The following is a 21,357-nucleotide window of genomic DNA, read 5'->3' on the forward strand; positions in this document are numbered from 1 at the left end:
CCGAGTCAACCCACCTAAGCACCCTCGAGACCAAGCCCAGCCCAAGGAACCAGCCCCTAGCTCGCTCAAAAACCTACTGAACCTTGCTACAGAATCTGCTCACATGAAGCTTCTCGCTCAAGGACTCCTAGTGTCGTTGGGACTCTACCAGCCGAGCCACCACCGAGCCCAGCCCTTCCTAACCCTCCCTGGACCACCCCTAGACTCAACCCAGACCAGCCCCAGCCCTTGAACCAGCGCACTAGCCACCTGAAGGAGACAGCAGCCTGCGCGCGTAACTTTGCTGCCATGCGCTTCCCTCCTGTTTGCTCGAGCCACAGCGCACACCCTTGCACCAAGCCCTGGCCCGACTCCTGCCCATCATCCTAAGACCCTACTGGACCAGCCTGGCTCGCGCCCAGGCCAGCCACGAGCCCCCTTCTCCCGAACCAAATCTACGCAAGCCTTGGGGGAGAGTCCCACTTCACGTGGACTCTTCCCCAGCCCAAGGCTCGAGCTCTAGCCCTCCTAGGACTTCTCCTAGGAACTAACCATGACCCTAGCCAAGCCCCAACCAGCCTGCCCAGCCCCAGCCTCCATGCACAGTAACCCACCCTCTTGAATCAAGCCATGCATGAATTGTACAAAAAGCTCCTCGACAGCGTGTCCGTCGGATTCAAAAACGTTTTCAAAATAAGCGCGAAATCGTTAAAACTTTGAAAATACATAATGTACCGTAAAATAATCGAACCCATGTAATTTTTCATGCATAATCAAATAAAACACATATAATATGATTTGTATGATGTTTTAAAAGAGTTTAGGAACGTGCCTTTGCGTTAAAAACGCTCGAATATTCGATAATCGTTGCGGGGAAGTCGGTGGGCGATCGGAGCGGCGTTTCGATTGTTTCTTTTGCGTAAAAGTGGCGTGAATCGATAGTTCTACGCATGACGATGGATCGGTGATTGTTGGATCGAAGGAATCGAGTCAAAAAATTCAAAATCATAGCCTAGAAACTCTCGGCTGCTTGTGTGTGTAATTAGTGTGTGTTTTAGGTGTCCTTCACGTGGATGGTGTATGGGTGTATGAGTTGCCAACTAATAAATACTTAAACATAATTTAGGTTTAAACAAACTCTAATAAATAATTTAAACATTAATTAGATAATTAAGTTGACCCCAAGTTTTATTTAAAAATTAAATACCAAGATCAAGATAAACTCAAATTTAAAAAAGTTGATATTTCTATCTTCGAAATTTGCCATAAAAAATCTTAGATTTCACTTAAATAATAATTAAATAAATTGATTAAGGCCTAAAAATCATCATAAATATTTCACAAAAATTTCAAGAATTAAATCCTTAATTTCAAAAATTAATATTTTAAAACACCTAAAATCTTATAAATTGCCTAATAATTAAATTAGACCTCAAAATACTAAAATTCGTAAATAATTTAAATTACTAATTTTCTTGGCTTCAAATAAATATAACATTCAACTTTTTTTTTGCCCTTAATCGCCTCCGATCTCCGTCCCCCGGTCTAACTTCGAATATCCGGACATAAAATCCTTAATTTAATGAATTCATGTAAAATTGTGCAATTAATCATTTAATCATGCAATCATACCTTTAATCGTACAAAAATATTATGCTATAATTTAAAAGCAATTAAATAAAATAATTTAAGCAATTAAAACAATTTTGCATGCATGTGGTTTACGTAGACTAATTTTTCGGACGTTACAACATGAATAACAATTATTGTATGTATTACATTTTGGACAACTTTCTGGGATTGAATATAACCAATAGTTTGGGAATAAGGGCATAGTTAGAGGCAATATAGTTTGTTAAACATTCTCATCACCATCCCAGTTGGAGGATGATATGTACTTATATATTTGTTGAAACTTAGTTTGCGTTTGGACTGCTGTATTTTAAATATATTTCATTTTTATATTATATACTATTTTCTGCTAATTAGGATGAATTTAAAGTTTGAGTGAGTCTCATGTGAGATCGTCTCACGGATCTTAATCTATGAGACGGGTCAACCTTATTGATATTCACAATAAAAAGTAATACTCTTAGCATAAAAAGTAATACTTTTTCATGGATGACCCAAATAAGAGATCCGTCTCACAAATACGACCCGTGAGACCGTCTCACACAAGTTTTTGCCTTAAAGTTTACCCAATAATATAATCATTTGAAATTAATTATATTTTGTATAACTAATTTGTAAATAAATAATATATGAATTAAAATTTGATATATTATTTTATTGTTAGCAATAAAACAATAATCAAAATCCATAAATTTCAACCTGGAAGTTTTAGAATAAGAAAATAAAGTTACGTTAGGGTGATTCTTTGATAATATATTCAGCTTATTCCTTCATTTAACGAAACACGTCAAGGTTAAAAAAATGAAATACATTATTATTTATTTATATTCTCTATTCGTTCCAATTGTATACATAGTTAAATATGAGATAAATTAGAAATTGTATTTATTAATTATTTTTTTAACAGTTAATACGTATGAAAAATAGTGAAACAAAAAAAAAAATAATAAAAGAATTGGTCCTAAACTGCGGCCAAATGAATATCCTCTCATTTCCAAAATTTTTCCAGTGGCACGAAAACAACGCCTTCTCTAAATCCTCTCCGTCCCCTTTGCGGTTACTGTCAGAAAAAAAGACCCCAAATAAGAAAATCAAGGAGACGAGACGATGAGCTCCACCAAGACTCGCCGGAAGATCGTGCCCGCGGTGGCGGAGAATGGAGACACCGCCGACAAGCAAGACCAGCTCCTCCTATCCGCCTCCATCTGCAACGGCGAAGACCTCGGCCCTTTTGTCAGAAAAGCCTTCGCCTCTGGCAAACCCGAAACTCTACTCCACCATCTCAAAAACTTCGCCAAGTCCAAAGAATCGGAGATCGAAGACGTGTGCCGCGTTCACTACCAGGACTTCATAATGGCAGTTGATGATCTCCGATCCCTCTTATCTGATGTCGATTCGCTCAAGTCCTCGCTTTCAGACTCCAACTCAAGGCTTCAGAATGTAGCCGTTCCCCTCCTCACCTCCCTCGATTCTTTTGTCGAGGCAAAAAACAAGTGCTCCAACATCTCGCTTGCGATAAATTCCCTCAGCACTTGCGTAAATGTCATGGAGCTCTGCTCGCGAGCTAATTTCCATCTCGCCAAAAGTAACTTCTACATGGCGTTAAAATGCTTAGACTCCATAGAGAATAATTTTCAGGACAAAACGCCGTCGTCAACTCTGAAAAGAATGTTGGAGAAGCAGATCCCGGCGATTAGAGTTCACATAGAGAGGAAAGTGAGTAAGGAGTTTGGGGATTGGCTCGTGGAGATACGAGTAGTGAGCAGAAATTTAGGTCAACTCGCTATTGGACAAGCGTCCGCTGCGCGTCAGAGAGAAGAAGAGTTGAGGATTAAACAGCGTCAAGCTGAGGAACAAAGCCGACTTAGCTTAAGGGATTGTGTCTATGCGTTGGAAGAAGAAGACGGAGATGAAATTGATGGGATTGTTGATGGAAGTAATGGTGGTATAGGGACATCAGGGTTTGATTTGACGCCATTATACAGAGCTTATCACGTACATCAGACACTAGGTCTGGAAGATAAATTCAGGCAGTATTATTTTGAGAATAGGAAGTTGCAGTTGACTTCTGATTTCCAGGTGTCTTCAATGACGCCTTTCCTCGAGTCTCATCAGACATTCTTTGCGCAAATTGCTGGTTTTTTCATTGTGGAGGACCGTGTTTTGAGGACAGGAGGAAGGTTGATAACGAAGATGGAGGTGGAGAACTTATGGGATACTGCTGTGAGCAAGATGTGCTCTGTGTTGGAGGATCAGTTTTCTAGAATGCAAACTGCTAATCATTTGTTGTTGATTAAGGATTATGTGAGCTTGCTGGGTGTCACGTTACGGAGATTCGGGTATCCTATTGATGCTTTGCTTGATGTGTTGAGCAAGCATAGGGATAAGTATCACGAATTGTTATTGTCTGATTGTCGTAAGCAGATTGCTGATGCGCTACCCGCTGATAAGTTTGAGCAGATGTATATGAAGAAAGAGTATGAATACTCTATGAATGTCCTTTCATTTCAGCTACAAACTTCGAACATCATGCCTGCATTCCCTTATATTGCACCATTTTCATCTATGGTTCCTGATTGCTGTAGAATAGTGCGTTCATTCGTTGAGGATTCTGTGAGTTTCATGTCATACGGTGGGCAGCTTGACTTTTATGATGTGGTTAAAAAGTACTTGGACAGGCTATTGACTGAGGTCTTGGATGTGGCTTTGTTGAAACTCATCAATGGTTCTATCAGTGCAGTTACCCAGGCCATGCAGATGGCAGCGAACATGGCTGTGTTTGAGCGGGCTTGTGATTTCTTATTTCGTCATGCGGCACAACTCTCTGGAATCCCTTTAAGGATAGCGGAGAGGGGTAGGAGGCAGTTTCCCCTGACCAAAGCCCGTGATGGGGCGGAAGAAACCCTCTCTGGGTTGCTGAAGCAAAAGGTTGATGGATTTATGTCTTTGATAGAAAATGTGAATTGGATGGCTGACGATCCCCCGCAAGGAGAGAATGAGTATGTGAATGAAGTGATTATTTTCTTGGAAACATTGGTTTCAACTGCTCAGCAGATTTTACCTGCTCAAGTTCTGAAGCGGGTTTTGGAAGATGTTCTTTCTCATATATCCGAGAAGATTGTTGGGGCTTTACTTGGGGAATCTGTTAAAAAATTCAGCATCAATGCAATCATAGGCATCGATGTGGATATTAAGCTGTTGGAATCATTTGCTGAAAACCAAGCTCCTCTTTTGTCTGAAGCAGACGCGAACCAGTTGAAATCAGCACTTATTGAGTCCCGGCAAATGGTCAATTTGCTAACGAGCAATCATCCAGAGAGTTTTTTGAATCCTGTTATTAGGGAGAGAAGTTACAATGCATTGGATTACCGGAAAGTCGTCTCCATTTCGGAGAAATTGAGGGATCAATCAGATCGATTATTCAGTTCCTTTGGAACGAGAGGAGCCAAGCAAAATCCTAAGAAGAAATCTCTAGATGCGTTGATAAAAAGGCTCAAAGAAGTTAACTGAAGTTACAAAAACTGTATGTTCCATTGTGTTGTGTTATTTTTTTTTTGCTTGCTTATGCTCGTCGATTGTTTTGCACAGTTTTCACTTAAAATCATTCATAGACATTCTTGTATGTGTTAATGCCATTTTGTGCAGATGCATGTTATAGCCAATACTTTAGAAATTTCTAGGGAATATTCTTCGTATTGTCTTTCTTATTATTATTTTGAAGCTTTGTTGGGGAATTGGAGATGGGCACTCTAATAAAAGCTAGTCTGGTGTCGATTCTGTGTGATAAGATTGTATAGAGAACATTTCTATTATTCTTTAGGTGTGCACCTCTTCCAGCTAATGGTAATGATCTCTCATTACCGAGGAGAATTCATGGAGTACATATTGTGAAATAACCGTTGTGTAGATAACAGCAATATTTGTTCTCCAAAAAACAATTAGAGTGATGATATACCACTTGAGTGTATACCTAGAAACCTTGTACGAGAGAGCTTAGTTACCTGTTATTAAAGTTAATCTTAGCATGAATTTGACGAGTGACAATAGTTATGAATTCATGTATCAGGAAAAGCATGGAATTTAATGCTCTATATGGCACTTTCCCTAGGGAGATACTTTTCATATTTAGGACTGACTGACCGGGACTGCTGGACTACTTGGATGACCATTTTTATTCTATTGTAAACTTTTATTTGCCTCTTTCATCATCTTCCGTTGATTCTTTAAATTGACTTAGAGAACACATCTTTTAACTAGAAGGTATGATAGTTTATTTTTGATATTCTTCAAGCGTAAGGGTGATATATGAGGTCAAAGCTTCAAGATCAGAGCTTCATGGGCATCAAAATCGATGCTTCATTGTCCTGGAGTTCAGGCGGAATGGTGATTTTGCTGAATTTCCTTTTCTGTTTCTGGGTGGTTATGGTTGTGCAATGGGAAAGAAGAGCAAAATAGCTGCTCAATGTTCGGTTTCAATTTTAGAAATGTGCTTTATTCTCATGAAATGAAAATGTGTGTGTTTCTTCACTTCCCTGGACATTTATGAGAACTGATGGGGAGAAGGGTTTTCCCCTTTCCTACTGAGGCTGACGTTATCTGATTTCATCCTTTTCCACATCCTTCAATCTAGATCCCTCTCTCTTAAACAACACGCATTTTTCTCCCCTTCAACCAAGGAGAAATTCTTCCTGTCCCACTCACTCACTCACTGACAACATTTTGGCTTTTTTATGCTTTATGCCACTATGGTTCAGGAATTGTACAGGATTCTCTGCAAATTGGTAAATAGTTACCCTACCTCCTTAGCAAGTCATCTTATATGTTTGTCACTTCTTATATGTAGTATTTTCTGGCATCCTGTAAGTTAGATGTTGAAAAAGCTTGAATGTGATCTGGACAACAGACGTTTCTCCCAACAAATTCAAAGAACTCTCAACCCCAGCCCATCCGTTGCTGCAGTGTTTCACTCGGGAGTGCATCCAGTGTTTCTGAAATTAACCTACATGACTTGTGTTCTGTAATTTGACCAACGCCTTCCCACTGTGTCTGTAGTTTTATGAAAAACTTGTATGCCTTTTTTACCTGTTTCACTCTGAGTAATGTGCATCTTATTGGTATAGATGCATGTACTGTGCTCTAGACATACATTCTCAGGGTTAAAGATTATCATCAGATATGTGGTAAATATGATAGGGTAATAGTAATAAAAGTAAGTCGTGAGGCCTTGGTTCTGTTCGAGGTAGTTTGCAGCAGTAACTCTATTGAAACCTGTAAGTTTAGAATTAGCATGGTAAGGACGTTGTAAACTAAGAATAACGTTAGTCGATCTGGAGGACAAAGGTTAGACCCGAATGAGAATTTTGACCCGTGACAACATAGCATAAAGAACGTGAATTTAGTATATGCAATATTACTTGATACTTGTATTATTGTATATAACGCCTCTTTTTCTATTTCCTATGATGTTATGGGAGCTTATCGACATAAACAAATCGATTAAGATAGTCCTTTGTGGCTCCGGTGGCGACGAGTGTACACATGCTACATGTCTACCTACTCTTGAGTTCAATGATTTGTTGCTTGATTTTAAGCATGTAACTGATTACTGCTTTGCATTAATTATGGCATGGTGTAATGTATCTATACATGACTTCCGAGCCTTGAATCCACGAGACGCCTGTCTCTTGATGATTCCTGGTACTTGCCGGGTATCATTCTCAGTTAATCAGTTCTGTCTTGCTTTGTTTTGGTATGGTAGTGTCGGTGTAACGTCCCTAGTTTCTTAATTAAAAACGTAGTAAAATAATTTTAAATGGCCGAAAGCTCCAATGACCGAAACACCAAAATGAAACTTAAGACTTGCACTAAAGTCTCGAAAACAGCAGCTTCAAGCATTTATAAATTCTGTACTAAAATTTCGAAAAACACCATCTTCATAAACCATGAAAATATTATCTTGACAACGCATCATCCTCAACATAAAATTTAACAACATGAACTTCAAAATTCAAGCATGAATCACGCCTAAATAAAAATAACCTCAACTAAATAACTCATGAACTTAAAACTGTTTTGCGGAACGTTAAATTGGTTTGGATAAGTGCTCCTCAACTCCGGACCATCAATCTTCGTAAGTCACCGTCATATCAATCATCATCACTTTCATTGATGAAATCTAGTGAGCCTAGGACTCAACAAGTAGTTCTTAACCTAACGAATGATACACACAAAAAGAATACATACGTTTTATCATTCTTCTTCGAAATAACATATAAAAATACATTTTTACCTCATCTCAAAATTTTCAGAAATAGCTCCTCTGATTTTCGGAAAACATAACAATTAAATATTCAACTTTTTTTCCTCAAACGTTCCTCAACTAAAAGCCTCTCAAAATAATTTTACGAAATATGGTTGAGAAATTTCATCCAGTCGATTGTCATAGTCGCTAGATCAAACATACACTGATTCATGTTTGACCGAGTACCACCCACCTGAAAGTCAACGCCCTAAGCTCATATCAATCAAATATATTTATTAGCTTCATTTTGTTGTGTAAATTACACGCAACTTCCCTGTGAAATATCAAAATAGTTGATAACCAAACATAAAAAAAAAATGTTTATGTTAGTTGTATCACATCGGTTGAATGAAATACCTGTGAGTTGAATATATGAGCTTTGACAATCCTCTCCTCTTGAGCTAGCTTTTGGGGTTACGTTAGGTCCAAATTCCAATCTTAACATGGTATGAAAGCTCAGGTTCTACCGTTATGTGTTAGACTTCCCATAGTCGGATCACCCGTTCTGCTCGTAGTTGGGTCATTTGTAAACTTCACGCTCCAGATGTTCGTTCCTTGGCGTGGTGGGGTGTGTTAGTTGTCCCACATCGATTTGATAAAATACATGAGAGTTACATATATGGGTTTGAATAATCCTCACCTCTTGAGCTAGCTTTTGGGGTTGAGTTAAGTCTAAGTTCCAATTTTAACAGTTTAATCTTTTATGTTTTTTGAAAAAGAAGTACAGATAACTTCAACATCATACATATACATATACAGAACATATGATGAAAAATTATTTTGTATACAACAAATTGAGTTAGAATCATATCAATAATTTTACAAACAATAAATTTTCCAAAATTCATAATACCACTTCAGTTCCAAATTGAGAACAGATGTATATGTTTTCTCTCTCTCTGACGAGTACCGAAATACCCAAATTGCCCTTATATTTAAGTAAAACCCATTAATACCCCATATATATATTATAAGAATACCTCTTTGTTGTTCTCCCTCAATTTCCCTACTACAATGAGTTTGATGGAGTGAAAGAATAATTCCACGAAGGAGAAGGAACGTTTCGACTCTGACGCACGAAATGGGGAAAAAAGTGGACAAATCGACAGAAGCTACAACAGAGAATAAACGAAAGACAACTATAAATCAGAAGAAATCCGAGCAAGGTAAGAAGGATAACCACATTTTCCCAATTTCTAGGGTTTGTTCTTTGTTGAATTTTTTTGGGGTTATTATTGTTTGTTTTAAGTTATTGAAAAACCATTTTCCCAATTTCTAGGATTTGTTCTTGATATTGCTATTCAGTAGATTGTTTTGTTGTATTGGAATGTTTTTTGAAATTTTTTTGAAATTCAGAAATTAGGTGTAGTGTTTGGTTTTGGGGCCGCTATTCCAAATTTCTTGTGTTTTGTACAATTCAATTTTTATGTGAGTATTTATTATTTATTTTTGTTGGCGGCTACTACTGTGGTACAAGAAAAATCAGAGGAATGCTTTTGTTGCTGGATTTTGTAGCAGTGAAAGGAAAACTCACTGAGTTCAACATCGAAACGATTTATTATTATTGTTTTTTTTGGAAATTTATATAAATTTTTCATTAAGTGGAAAGAAACATACATATACAATTAGTTCATTTTCTCATTTAAAAGGGTTATATTTGTAGAGATGTGAGGAAAAAAATGACCATTGACGGCGATGTTTGATGTTTAATTGATTAGGTTAAGTTTTTAGGGATTATTATGTTAAAAACAATAGGGATTATTTTCCTTAATTTAGAAAAAATGCAATTGACTATCATTAATTAATATCATGGTTGGATTTGTAGATCAAAGACACTTGTCTAAATGTTAATTTTTTTATTGCATGTATATACAATTAGGTTTTTCTTATTTTTTCGTAGTTGTGTTTATATTAATTATTTGTATAACTTTGTTTTTGGTTTTTAATATAGAAATAGATGTGAAAGAAAAACCAGTTAATGATTATCATGAGAAGAAGGGTGAGAATGAATATCTTTCACGATGTTCCACTCCTTATTTTAAAACTTTGATGGGAGAATTGAAACCAATTCGAGGCGAGTAGTAGAGGAGTCGGATAAATGATACTCCTTTCGCTAAATGGATTGATATGTCAGTCCTTGCGATTAGCAGTGGCCGGGTTGATTATTTTCTAAACAGATTTCAGGATGATTCTTGTTCTTTTTTTGTTGTTGATGACATTACCATCCATTTCAAATCAGCAGATTTCTCTATTGTTCTCGGCCTACATCATAGTGACCGACCAGTTGACTTGGAGCTGAAACTGGTCTCCATATTTTTGATGTGTCATTTTGATGGAAAGGTCACCAATATCAACCGAATAACTATTTATGAAAAACTATTTTTACTTTGCAAGGAGTGATGATCAAAGTGACATTGATGATTTTATTATAATTTTTATTTTATTTATTTTTAACTGCATCATATTGCCCATTGATAATTTGATCACTCCTAGTTTTATATATATATTTTTTTATCTCAATGACCTTACAAAATTTTTTAAATATGCTTGGAGAGATGCTGCCTTCCGATTTTTGTACCGGGAAATATGTCAAATCGAAAGAAAGCTTTATGTTGATGGATGCACGGTTGTATTGATGGTTAATATATAGCTTAATAATTATGATCTTAGTATGTTTTCAATAACTTTTATTTTATTTTGATTTTTTGTTTTAGGCTTGGTTATATGAGATTGTCCTAATTTTAGGAGTACGACTTGATTTAAATGTTTACCATCGGTTGTTTGGGTGGGGGATAAGCAAGATCCCACTTAATGCTGCTGACACTGAATCATTTTGAAACGCATAGAAATCAAGTACTTTTTTTTATTATTTTAGTTTATTAATCTAGTTGTGTAAATTTTATGGTTGGGTTGGTTTGATATTTTATTTATTTTTATTTTTTAATTGTTAGTGGGTTCTGTCGATATATCCATTTTGTGAGAAGGTAAAGTTTTTATTGGACATAAAGCATGCTTTAAAGCAATAAGAGGGTATATCTGAAACAAAACGATACAAAAATATTGTCATGAAACAAATGGATGAGATAAATATGTTGAAAAAGAGGTAAGGTGAATTAGAGGATGGAAATGTGAGATATAGAATGAAGGAAAAAGTGTAAGGTCTAGGAAAATCGAACTACGTAACCTAATTGTTCGTAATCTAGGGTTTTTATTTAAATTATGTGTTTAATTATTTTTATGCATTTATTTCATGATTATTGCTTGGTTAGGTGTTTATTTCTTGGTTATTTAAAGTTACATGCATTAGGGTTTTAAGTTGCGTTTCGCGCTCGAACGAGTAATGGAGATCGGGGATAGTTAGGAAAAATATTTTTATTAAATAATTAATTTTAATTATTTAATATATGGTGTATTTAAGTATGATTTTTGAAAATGGGTCTTGGTTGGGTATTTTTACTCGCCAGGTCATATTTTTAACCGGTATGTAAATTCTAACGATTCAGATTTTTTTAAAGGGTTCGGACAATATTTTCAAAAACGTACCTAAACGAAATATTTTTCAGGAGATTGATGGGTTTATTTTAGTACTTAGTGGGCTTAAAACTTTTTTAATCCATTTAATTTTTAATTAAGGCCCATTTATGAATGAATTTCCTACTTAAACTTTACCTAATCAAACCCTAACCCTACCATAATCCCTTGGCCCCCCCCCCACCCCATACCAGCAGCCCCATTTTCGAAGTACTTCAGCAGCAAGTCTCGATTTTTCTCTCTAGATTTCAAGAAAAAAAATCTTACCCCGCCTCTTCGGTCCGCGTTCTACGCAAGAAATTTCGAGTTTTCAAGCACACAAACGTTAAGACACGTCATATATCTTTCTTTTTCTCATCATTCATGTCGTATATATGCTGATGTGTGGGCCGTGTATGAAGAATGCTTATACCTTGCATGTTAAATCGTTTTGCTTCGGTATGTCATGAAATACACATGTCTTTGCATATATCTCACGTTTTTGTTACCTTGGTGCAAGGGGCTGCCTAGTGAGAGTCCTAGGGGGCCGTTTACGTCGAGGACATATGTGTCAATAGGTTGGAATCTCAAGTGGTTCACATTTTGTTGGAGGCTGATCGTGAATTGTTGGGTTGAAGTCGCGGTGGACGCTAGGTCAGGAGTTTTGGGTGGAGCCGTCGGTGTTAAGGGCTGTTCCAAGCCGTGGACCAGACTCTCGTGGGTCTGAGCCATGGCCTAGGATGGCTCGCACGCTGCTGGTTGTGACCTTAGAGTCGATCGAAGGCATTAAGTTGAGGGGTGGTCTAGGAAAGGTTAGTTCAGGGCTGGTCCTCGTTGGTTTGGGCGAAAGTCGAGGAATATGGGTGTAGACGCAACTAGGGTTTCGTGGGTTGTGTGCTGGAAATTTCTAGCAACTTTCAGGCTTGGTTCGTAGGTCCTAAGGGGTCTGAAACGGGTGGTTTAGGGGCTGGTTATGTAGGGTCAAGTCGCGGTTTAAATTTGGGAAGATTCGGTTAAGTTTCAGGTTGATTCGGGTTAAAACCTGGACCCCTGTCCAAGTTTTAAAACGAATCGTATAAGTTTTGAAACGAGCTCGAGTTTACGTCTAAGAAATGCTTATTAATATGTTTTGAGGTGTTTTAACGAGTTTGGTAGGATTCGGGTCGAAATTTTGAGGTCCAGGGGTAAAATGGTCAATTAGAGTTTCCAGGAGCAAAATGATCATTTTGCATTCGAGTTGAGTTTTTGTCGTGGCAGCGCCCTAATCATGATTTGACATGTTTTAAATGTTTATGTTATCAAGAATATGACTTTTTATGAAATTATGGAAAATACTTTGCATGCTTGATTTTAAGGAAAATTACGTATATGCATGATTTTATAAGTGAGGAATATGGTGACATGTTTTGAAGGATGAGAGTTGATTGTGACTAATACAATGATACGATAATACGATGACATGTAAGACCAAGGCTCAGTTGATGGGTAACACTATTGCTGATGTCCCCGTCGCTGTGTACTGCGGTTATACGTAGATGGATCCATCGCATAAGACTCTGATACGAAAGTCATAACTAATGAACGGAATTCAAATTAAGAAAACGAACACGTATATGCTGATATGATGAGATATGTTATAAAAATGTTTATACTTTGACAGGTCATGATTATTATTACATCTTTTTAAGATCATGAAACGTATTTTTTTTACGATACTTTTTACTGTTGCGTGCTATGTATATGTATTTGTTATGATGTTACAAGAGTGTTGAGTTTTTAGACTCACTAGGTGTGAATGATGCATGTGAGTATATTGATCAGGAGATTGGAGGTGCCGAAGACTGAGTAGGCAGAGTTGGTTGTGCCCACGCGAACCCGAGGACTGTATTTTCCGCACATTATGTTTTGAGATTAGGAGTGGATGTATATTTTCATACTATGTCTTTTTATTTTGTTGATGTTGGACAGGGTTTTTACACGTTTCATACTTTTTTTTAAAAACGTATGCCGATGGTTGACAAATTGTCTATTTTTAAACCGAAGTATTTTTATCTGTTAGTTGATTACTTTTATTTTAAAATATGAAGTTTTCAGATACTATTGCATGCATGCGTAAAGTTGTAATTTTTGAAAAATGAGCTTACAAAAAAAAATAAAAAAATATGGTAGCATTTTAATAAGTAGACGTTTCAGTTGATATCAGAGCAAGGGTCATGTATATGGTTGTGCCACCGTCAGTTTCTGCAGCTCAGTCTTTAAGCCTCAAGTCTGTAAGTTTAAATGTTTCGAATATTTTAATGATATCACATGCACGTTTACATGATACATGTTTAGCTGCTTTCATGATTTAAGGATAAAATGTTTTAAAAAATTAGATTAAATTGCATGATGAGTTATGTTTAGAATTTGAACTGTATTCAGATAGCATGCCTCCCAGACGCGCCCCTTGCACCGACCGACGGGATGACACTATTGGAGGCGATAGAGGCCTCCCACCACCACCAGCACCACCGCCAGGGGACGCAGCTACTCGAGTCCTCGAGGGCATCACTAGACTGATGGAGCAGCTACAGCAGGCTCTTCGACCCCAGACAAACATATATGAGCAGTTCATACGGCTCAACCCGAAGGAGTTCGAGGGTACCACGGATCCGTTCTTGGCAGAGGGTTGGATTCGATCTTTGGAGCTACATTTTCATTACTTGGAGATGAGGGATGACGACCGGGTCAGGTGCGCTACATACATGTTGAGAGATGACGCATTCTTTTGGTGGGAGGGAGCTGCTCATGGGGTAGACTTGACTACCCTGACTTGGAATCAGTTCAAGGAGATCTTTTACAATAAATATTTCCCAACGGATGTTAGGGGCCGCCTGACGAGGGAGTTCATGAGTCTTCGACAAGGGGACTCGACTGTGGCTGAATTTATCAGGAAGTTTGACAGGGGCTGTCATGTTGTGCCCCTTATTGCGAGAGATGCCGCTCAGAAGTTGAGACATTTCATAGATGGCCTGAGACCTACCCTGCGCAGTGATGTTATGTTGATGAGGCCGACGAGCTATGACGAGGCCACCGCTTGTGCTTTTCAGGCCGAGCAGGCTTTGAGGGACATTGATTTTGAGATACAGCGAAAGAGACATCAGGCTCAATCTAGCGCTCAGCCACATAAAAAGCAGTTCACAGGGCCATCGAGGCATCAGGGACAGTAGAAGCCTCAGGGACAGTTCATGAGGCTGGGACATCAGCGGCCACAACAGGCACCAAGGGATCCTAAGCCGGTAGAGGGACAGTCGTGCAAGCAGTGCAACAAACTACACTACGACAAATGTATGTGGGGTACCTTCAGATGCTTCGTATGCAAAGAAGAGGGCCACAAGGCAGCTGATTGCCCTAAGAACAGGGGCCCCACGACTGGCAGGACCTATGTGATGCACGTGGAGGAGGCAGATGCGGATCCAGACTCTACACTGATCACCGGTAACCTTTATGTTTAAGCATTTTAATTTATCGCCTTTATTGCATGGGTTATATGATTGTTGTGAGAATTATTTTGGAATTGAGAACCTAGAATAAATTAGGATGCGTGCTCTAATAGGTAGATTTAAGGGTTGAATTGAATTGATTAAGGGTTTTAAGGATCAATTTGCAAAAACTGAAAGTATTGGGACCTAACTGAAAAAATCAAATTTTTAAGGGTTGTTTTCGAATTTTTTGGGTCAAACTCTTGATTTTCCGAGAATTTTAAGGTTTTATTTGGGCTAAATTCGAAACTTTTTGGGACAAAAATGCAATTTTCGAGAATTGTAGGGCCAAATTGCAAATTCCGAAATTTTTGGAGGTAAAAATATGAGATTTTTGATTGATTACTAGACGTAAATAAGTGATTTTTCGAGGATTTTTGGATAATTGCTGGTAAAAAATTTCTTAAGTTTCAACGCGATCATATTTGATGGTATGTTTTGTCGCATGAAGGATATATATTTCAGATGTAGTCACGTATGCATTACTAGATTCCGGAGCTACACATTCATTTATATCCGAGTCATTCGTTAAGCGACTAAGAATCATACCAGAGGCTATGGATTTGGGATTCAGAGTATTGATTTCATCCGAAGATCAGATGTTTACCTCACAGATAGTGAAGAAATTGGAGCTTCAGTTACAGAAAAATGCGGTGCAAGTAGACATGATTGTGCTACCGTTATCGGAGTTCGATATTATTCTTGACATGAACTGACTTTCTTCGAACGGAGCTGCTATAGATTTTTGACGGAGATCAGTATCTGTCCGACTATCAATGGTCAGCCGTTTATATTTGAGGCAGCCAGACGCCAACAGATGTCGCATGTCATTTCTTGCATCTGTGCGAGGAAGCTCATGAGGAGTGGCTTTCAGGCATTTTTGGCCAGTATCGTGCCAATGATCGAGCCAATCAGTCAGAGACTAGAGGAGGTCGAAGTGGTGAGGGACTTCCCCGGTATTTTCCCGAACAATGTTTCAGGCATTCCACTAGATAGAGAGGTGGACTTTTCTATCAAGCTTATTCCAGGTACCGTGCCGATTTTTAAGGCATCCTATCGTCCATCACATGCAGAAATGAAGGAACTGAAGGATCAGATACATGACTTGCTAGATAAGGGTTTTATTCACTCTAGCTATTCTCCATGGGGTGCACAAATACTGTTAGGAAGAAATATGGCAGCATGCGAATATGCATTGATTACAGAGAGCTGAACAGAGTTACGGTCAAGAACAAGTATCCACTGCCCATGATCGATGATCTATTTGATCAGCTTCAGGGAGCATCAGTATTCTCGAAAATAGATATCCGATCAGGATACCACCAGCTAAAGGTGAGAGAGTCTGACGTGCATAAGACAGCATTCAGGACGCGTTGAGTTTATGGTGATGCCTTTCAGATTGACGAACACGCCAGTGATCTTCATGGATCTCATGAATCGCGTGTTTCAGCCATATTTGGATCAGTTCGTCATAGTTTTCATAGACGAAATTTTGATCTATTCGAATAGTAGAGAGGAGAACAGTCAGCATCTGAGGACCGTAATGCAGACTTTACAGGACAGAAGGCTGTATGACAAGTTCAGTAAGTGCGAATTCTGGCTAGACAGAGTGGCATTCTTGGGCCACATTGTATCCCGAGATTGAGTGGAGGTCGATCCCAGCAAGGTTGAGGCAGTTTGAGATTGGCCAGTGCCTAAGAGTGTGATAGAGATCCGCAGTTTCTTGGAATTGGCTGGATACTACCGGAAGTTCATTCAGTGATTCTTTTCTATTGCGGTGCCTATGACCGCCTTGACGAAGAAGAATGTCAAATTTATCTGGGGATCAGAGTGCCAGGAGAGTTCTGACAGGCTGAAACAGGCGTTGACCACAACACCAGTTCTAGCTATGCCATCAGGGCAAGGAGAGTTTGTGGTTTACACAGATGCTTCGAAGCTTGGTTTGGGCGCGGTTCTGATGCAGCATGACAGAGTTATAGCCTACGCGTCCAGACAGCTGAAGGTCCATGAGAAGAACTATCCGACTCATGACATCGAGCTAACAGCTGTGGTTTTTGCCCTAATGATTTGGAGGCATTATCTGCATGGGGAGAAGTGCAGGATTTTCACTGATCACAAGAGCCTGAAGTACTTCTTCACACAGAAATAGCTGAACATAAGACATCAGAGGTGGATAGAGCTAGTGAAGGACTATGACTGTGACATTAGCTACCATCCGGATAAGGCTAATGTGGTTGCAGATGCCCTGAGTAGGAAAAATGCAGTGATAGCTCAGTTGTTGGTACAGAGACTGTTGCAGGCAGAGATTCAGAGGTTTGAGCTTGCAGTCTATGTCAGGAGTGATGCCCCTAGTATTTCTACCATGACAGTACAGTCGAAATTGAGGGACAGGATCCGAGCAGAGCAGGTTTCTGACGAACAGTTACAGAAGTTGAGACAGAGGGATGAGGCTAAGGGACGAAGGTTGTATACGGTTGTAGACGGTATAGTCAGATATCGTGACCAACTGTGAGTCCCTAGCAGTGATTCCCTGAGAGAAGATATCTTGAGTGAGCCCACAGCACCTCGTACTCCATCCATCCAAGGAGTACGAAGATGTATAAGGATCTTCAGTCTCTTTATTGGTGGTCGGGCATGAAGCGGGATATTCTGTGTTTAGTCTCCGAGTGTTTGACATGTCAGCATGTCAAGACAGAGCATCAGAGACTTGCAGGGAAGCTGAGACCACTCCCTATTCCCGAGTGAATATGGGAGAACGTTATCATGGACTTTGTGACTGGACTACCGAGGACTACTAGGAGATATAATGCCATTTGGGTGATAGTCGATCGGCTCACCAAGTCAGCACACTTTCTATGGATCAGGAAAACTTTCACCATGACTCAGTGCGCAGAGATGTACATCAGAGAGATGGTCAGACTGCATGAGATTCCAATATCCATAGTGTCAGACAGAGATCCGTGGTTCAAGTCTGCATTCTGGAAGAGTCTGCATCAGGCATTGAGTACTTGCTATTCAGTACTGTCTTCCATCCTCAGACCGACAGACAGTCAGAGAGGGTGATTCAACTCAGAGCTTGTATGATCAACTTCCAAGACAGCTGGGTGCCCAAGTTACCTCTTGTGGAGTTCACGTACAACAACAGTTATCAGGCATCGATTGGCATGGCTCTATATAAGGCATTGTACGGGAGGAAGTGTAGGTCACCATTGTATTGGGACGAGGTAGGAGAGAGGGCAAAGTTGAGACCAGATATTGTCAGTCAGACAGCAGATTTAGTAGTCAAGATTCGAGACAGGATGATGACCTCGCAAAGTCGACAGAAGAGTTATGCAGATAAGAGGCGCAGAGATCTTGAGTTCGCAGTATGGGATCATGTTTTTGTGAAAGTCACACCAATGAAGGGTGTGATGAGATTCGGGAAGAAGGACAAACTTAGTCCTAGATTCATAGGACCATTCTAGATCCTAGAGAGAGTTGGGACACTCGCATACAAAGTCGCATTACCGCCGAATCTGGCGGGAGTTCATAATGTGTTCCATGTCTCTATGCTGCGGAAATACATGTCGAATCTTTCGCATGTGCTGAACTATGAGCCACTACAGCTAACGTCGAACCTGTCTTTCGAGGAAAGACCCACTCAGATATTGGATAGACATGAGGGGATACTCCGGAACAAGGTGATCCACATGGTCAAAATCAAGTGGTTGAATCATTTCGAGGAGGAGGCTACTTGGGAGACGGAGACCGATATGAGAAGTCTCTACCTGTAGTTATTCGGTATGTTTTAAATTTCGAAGACGAAATTTTGTTTAAGGTGGGAAAAATTGTAAGGTCTAGGAAATTCGAACTACGTGACCAGACTGCATGCAATCTAGGGTTTTTATTTAAAATGTGTTTAATGATTTTTATGCATTTATTTCATGATTATTGTTTGGATAGGTGTTTATTTCTTGGTTATTTAAAGGTACATGCATTAGGGTTTTAAGTTGCATTTCACGCTCGAACAAGTAACGGAGAAAAGAGATAGTCAAGAAAAATATTTTTATTAAATAATTAATTTTAATTATTTAATATATAGTGTATTTAAGTATGATTTTTTAAAATGGGCATTGGCTGAGTATTTTTACTCGCCGGGTCATATTTTTAACCGGTATGCAAATTCTAATGATTCGGAGGACTTTTTGAGTGTTCGGACAATATTTTCAAAAACGTACTTAAACGAAATATTTTTCGGGAGTGTTATTGGACTTGATGGGTTTATTTTAGTGCTTAGTAGGCCCAAAACCCTTTTAATTAAGGCTCATTTATGCATGAATTTCCTACTTAAACTCTACCTAATCAAACCATAACCCTACCCTAATCCCTCGGCCGCCCACGCCATAACAGCAGCCCCATTTTCAAAGTCCTTCAGCAGCAATTCTCGATTTTTCTCCCTAGCTTTCGAGAAAAAAATATTCTTCCGCCTCTCCGGTGCGCGTTCTACGCAAGAAACTTCGAGTTTTCAAGAACGCAAACATTAAGGCACACCATGTATCTTTATTTTTCTCATCATTCATATCGTATATATGTTGATGCGTGGGCCGTGTATTCTTCTTATACCTTGCATGTTAAATCATTTTTCTTCATTATGTCATGAAATACACGTGTCTTTGCATGTATCTCACGTTTTTGTTACCTTGGTGCAAGGGGCTGCCTAGTGAGAGTCCTAGGGGCAGTTTACGTCGACATATGTGTCAATAGGTTGGAATCTCAAGTGGTTCACATTTTGTTGGAGGCTGATCGTGAATTGTTGGGTTGAAGTCGCGGTGGACGCTAGGTCAGGAGTTTTGGGTGGAGCCGTCGGTGTTAAGGGCTGTTCCAAGCCGTGGACCAGACTCTCGTGGGTCTGAGCCATGGCCTAGGATGGCTCGCACGCTGCTGGTTGTGACCTTAGAGTCGATCGAAGGCATTAAGTTGAGAGTGGTCGCTTTGGTCTCGGTTGGGGCGATATTGGTGGCTAGCGGATGGTTGCGTCTTGCAGCGTGCATGGGGATGTGAGGTTGGGTTAGGTCGGTCCAAGAGGGTCCAAGGGTGGTCTAGGAAAGGTTGGTTCAGGGATGGTCCTCGTTGGTTTGGGCTAAGTCGAGGAATTGGGGTGTATATGCAACTAGTGTTTCGTGGGTTGTGCGCTGGAAATTTCCAGCAACTTTCAGGCTTGGTTCGTAGGTCCTAATGGGTATGAAACTGGTGGTTTAGGTGTTGGTTGTGTAGATTCAAGTCACGGTTTAAATTTGGGAAGATTTGTTTAAGTTTCAGGTTGATTCGAGTTAAAACCGGGACTCCGGTCCAAGTTTTAAAACGAATCATATAAGTTTTGAAACGAGCTCGAGTTTACATATAAGAAATGCTTATTAATACGTTTTGAGGTGTTTTAAGGAGTTTGGTAGGATTCGGGTCGAAATTTTGAGGTACATAGGTAAAATGGTCAATTAGGGTTTCTAAGGGCAAGATGGTCATTTTGCACCCGGGTTGAGTTTTTTTCCTGGCAGCGCCCTGATCACGATTTTAAATGTTTATGTTATCAAGAATATGACTTTTCATGAAATTATGCAAAATATGTTGCATGCTTGATTTTAAGTAAAATTACGTATATGCATGCTTTTATTAAGTGATGAATATGGTGACATGTTTTGAAGGATAAGAGTTGGTTGTGACTTATATGATGATACGATAATACGATTATATGTAAGGCCAAGACTCAGAGGATGGGTAATACTGTCGCTGATGTCCCCATCGTTGGGTACTGCGGTTATATATAGATGGATTCATCGCCTAATACGATGATAAGAAAGTCACAACTAATAAACGGAATTCAAATTAAGAAAACGAAGACGTATATGTTGATATGATGAGATATGTTATGAAAATTTTTATGCTTTGACATATCATGATTATACTTACATCTTTTTAAGATTTTGAAACGTATTTTTATTGCAGTATTTTTCACTGTTGCGTGCTATATATATGTATTTGTTATGAAGTTACAGGTGTGTTGAGTTTTTAGACTCACTGGGTGTGAATGATGCAGGTGAGCATATTGATCAGGAAATTGGAGGTGCCGAAGAATGAGTAGGCAGAGTTGGTTGTGCGCACGCGAACCCGAGGACCGTATTTTCCGCATATTATGTTTTGAGATTAGGAGTGGATTGATATTTTCATACTATGTCTTTTTATTTTGTTAATGTTAGACATGGTTTTTACACGTTTCATACTTGTTTTATTTTTAAAACGTATGGCGAGGGTTGATTAATTATCTATTTTTAAACCGCAATATATTTATCTGTTAGTTGATTACTTTATTTTAAAATGTGAAGTTTTCAGATACTAATGTATGCATTTGTAAAGTTTAAATTTTTGAAAAATGGGCTTACA

At 39.0% G+C, this 21,357-nt stretch overlaps 2 protein-coding genes across 4 annotated transcripts; both read left to right on the top strand.

The window, feature by feature from the left end:
- Nucleotides 1-2,591: 2,591 nt before the first annotated feature.
- Nucleotides 2,592-6,471, top strand: LOC140973332 (exocyst complex component SEC15B). Of its 2 annotated transcripts, none has more exons than XM_073436034.1 (2): nucleotides 2,592-5,134; nucleotides 6,455-6,471. In XM_073436034.1, exon 1 carries the CDS (start codon nucleotides 2,719-2,721, stop codon nucleotides 5,119-5,121), a length of 2,403 nt encoding a protein of 800 aa, XP_073292135.1. In that variant the 5' UTR covers nucleotides 2,592-2,718; the 3' UTR covers nucleotides 5,122-5,134; nucleotides 6,455-6,471. The 2 variants fall into 2 exon arrangements, with proteins under 2 accessions (XP_073292135.1, XP_073292134.1); XM_073436033.1 differs by lacking the exon at nucleotides 6,455-6,471 and adding an exon at nucleotides 5,903-6,407.
- Nucleotides 6,472-8,914: 2,443 nt separating this feature from the next.
- Nucleotides 8,915-21,187, top strand: LOC140972140 (uncharacterized). 2 transcript variants are annotated; one of them, XM_073434607.1, is made up of 3 exons: nucleotides 8,915-9,078; nucleotides 13,844-14,899; nucleotides 21,014-21,187. In XM_073434607.1, exons 1-2 carry the CDS (start codon nucleotides 8,994-8,996, stop codon nucleotides 14,629-14,631), a joined length of 873 nt encoding a protein of 290 aa, XP_073290708.1. In that variant the 5' UTR covers nucleotides 8,915-8,993; the 3' UTR covers nucleotides 14,632-14,899; nucleotides 21,014-21,187. The 2 variants fall into 2 exon arrangements, 1 of the variants encoding a protein (XP_073290708.1); XR_012174440.1 differs by lacking the exon at nucleotides 13,844-14,899.
- Nucleotides 21,188-21,357: the final 170 nt, after the last annotated feature.

This window comes from Primulina huaijiensis, chromosome 3, assembly GCF_012295235.1.
Source record: "Primulina huaijiensis isolate GDHJ02 chromosome 3, ASM1229523v2, whole genome shotgun sequence".
In the NCBI taxonomy this organism is placed as follows: Eukaryota; Viridiplantae; Streptophyta; class Magnoliopsida; order Lamiales; family Gesneriaceae; genus Primulina; species Primulina huaijiensis.

What these genes read in the sequence shown, in the direction of transcription:
- LOC140973332 (XM_073436034.1), top strand. Translation starts at nt 2,719, where the DNA reads ATGAGCTCCACCAAGACTCGCCGGAAGATCGTGCCCGCGGTGGCGGAG.
- LOC140972140 (XM_073434607.1), top strand. Translation starts at nt 8,994, where the DNA reads ATGGGGAAAAAAGTGGACAAATCGACAGAAGCTACAACAGAGAATAAA. An exon ending in TCAGAAGAAATCCGAGCAAG is followed by an intron (nt 9,079 to 13,843) that starts GTAAGAAGGATA and finishes AACTGTATTCAG; the next exon opens with ATAGCATGCCTCCCAGACGC.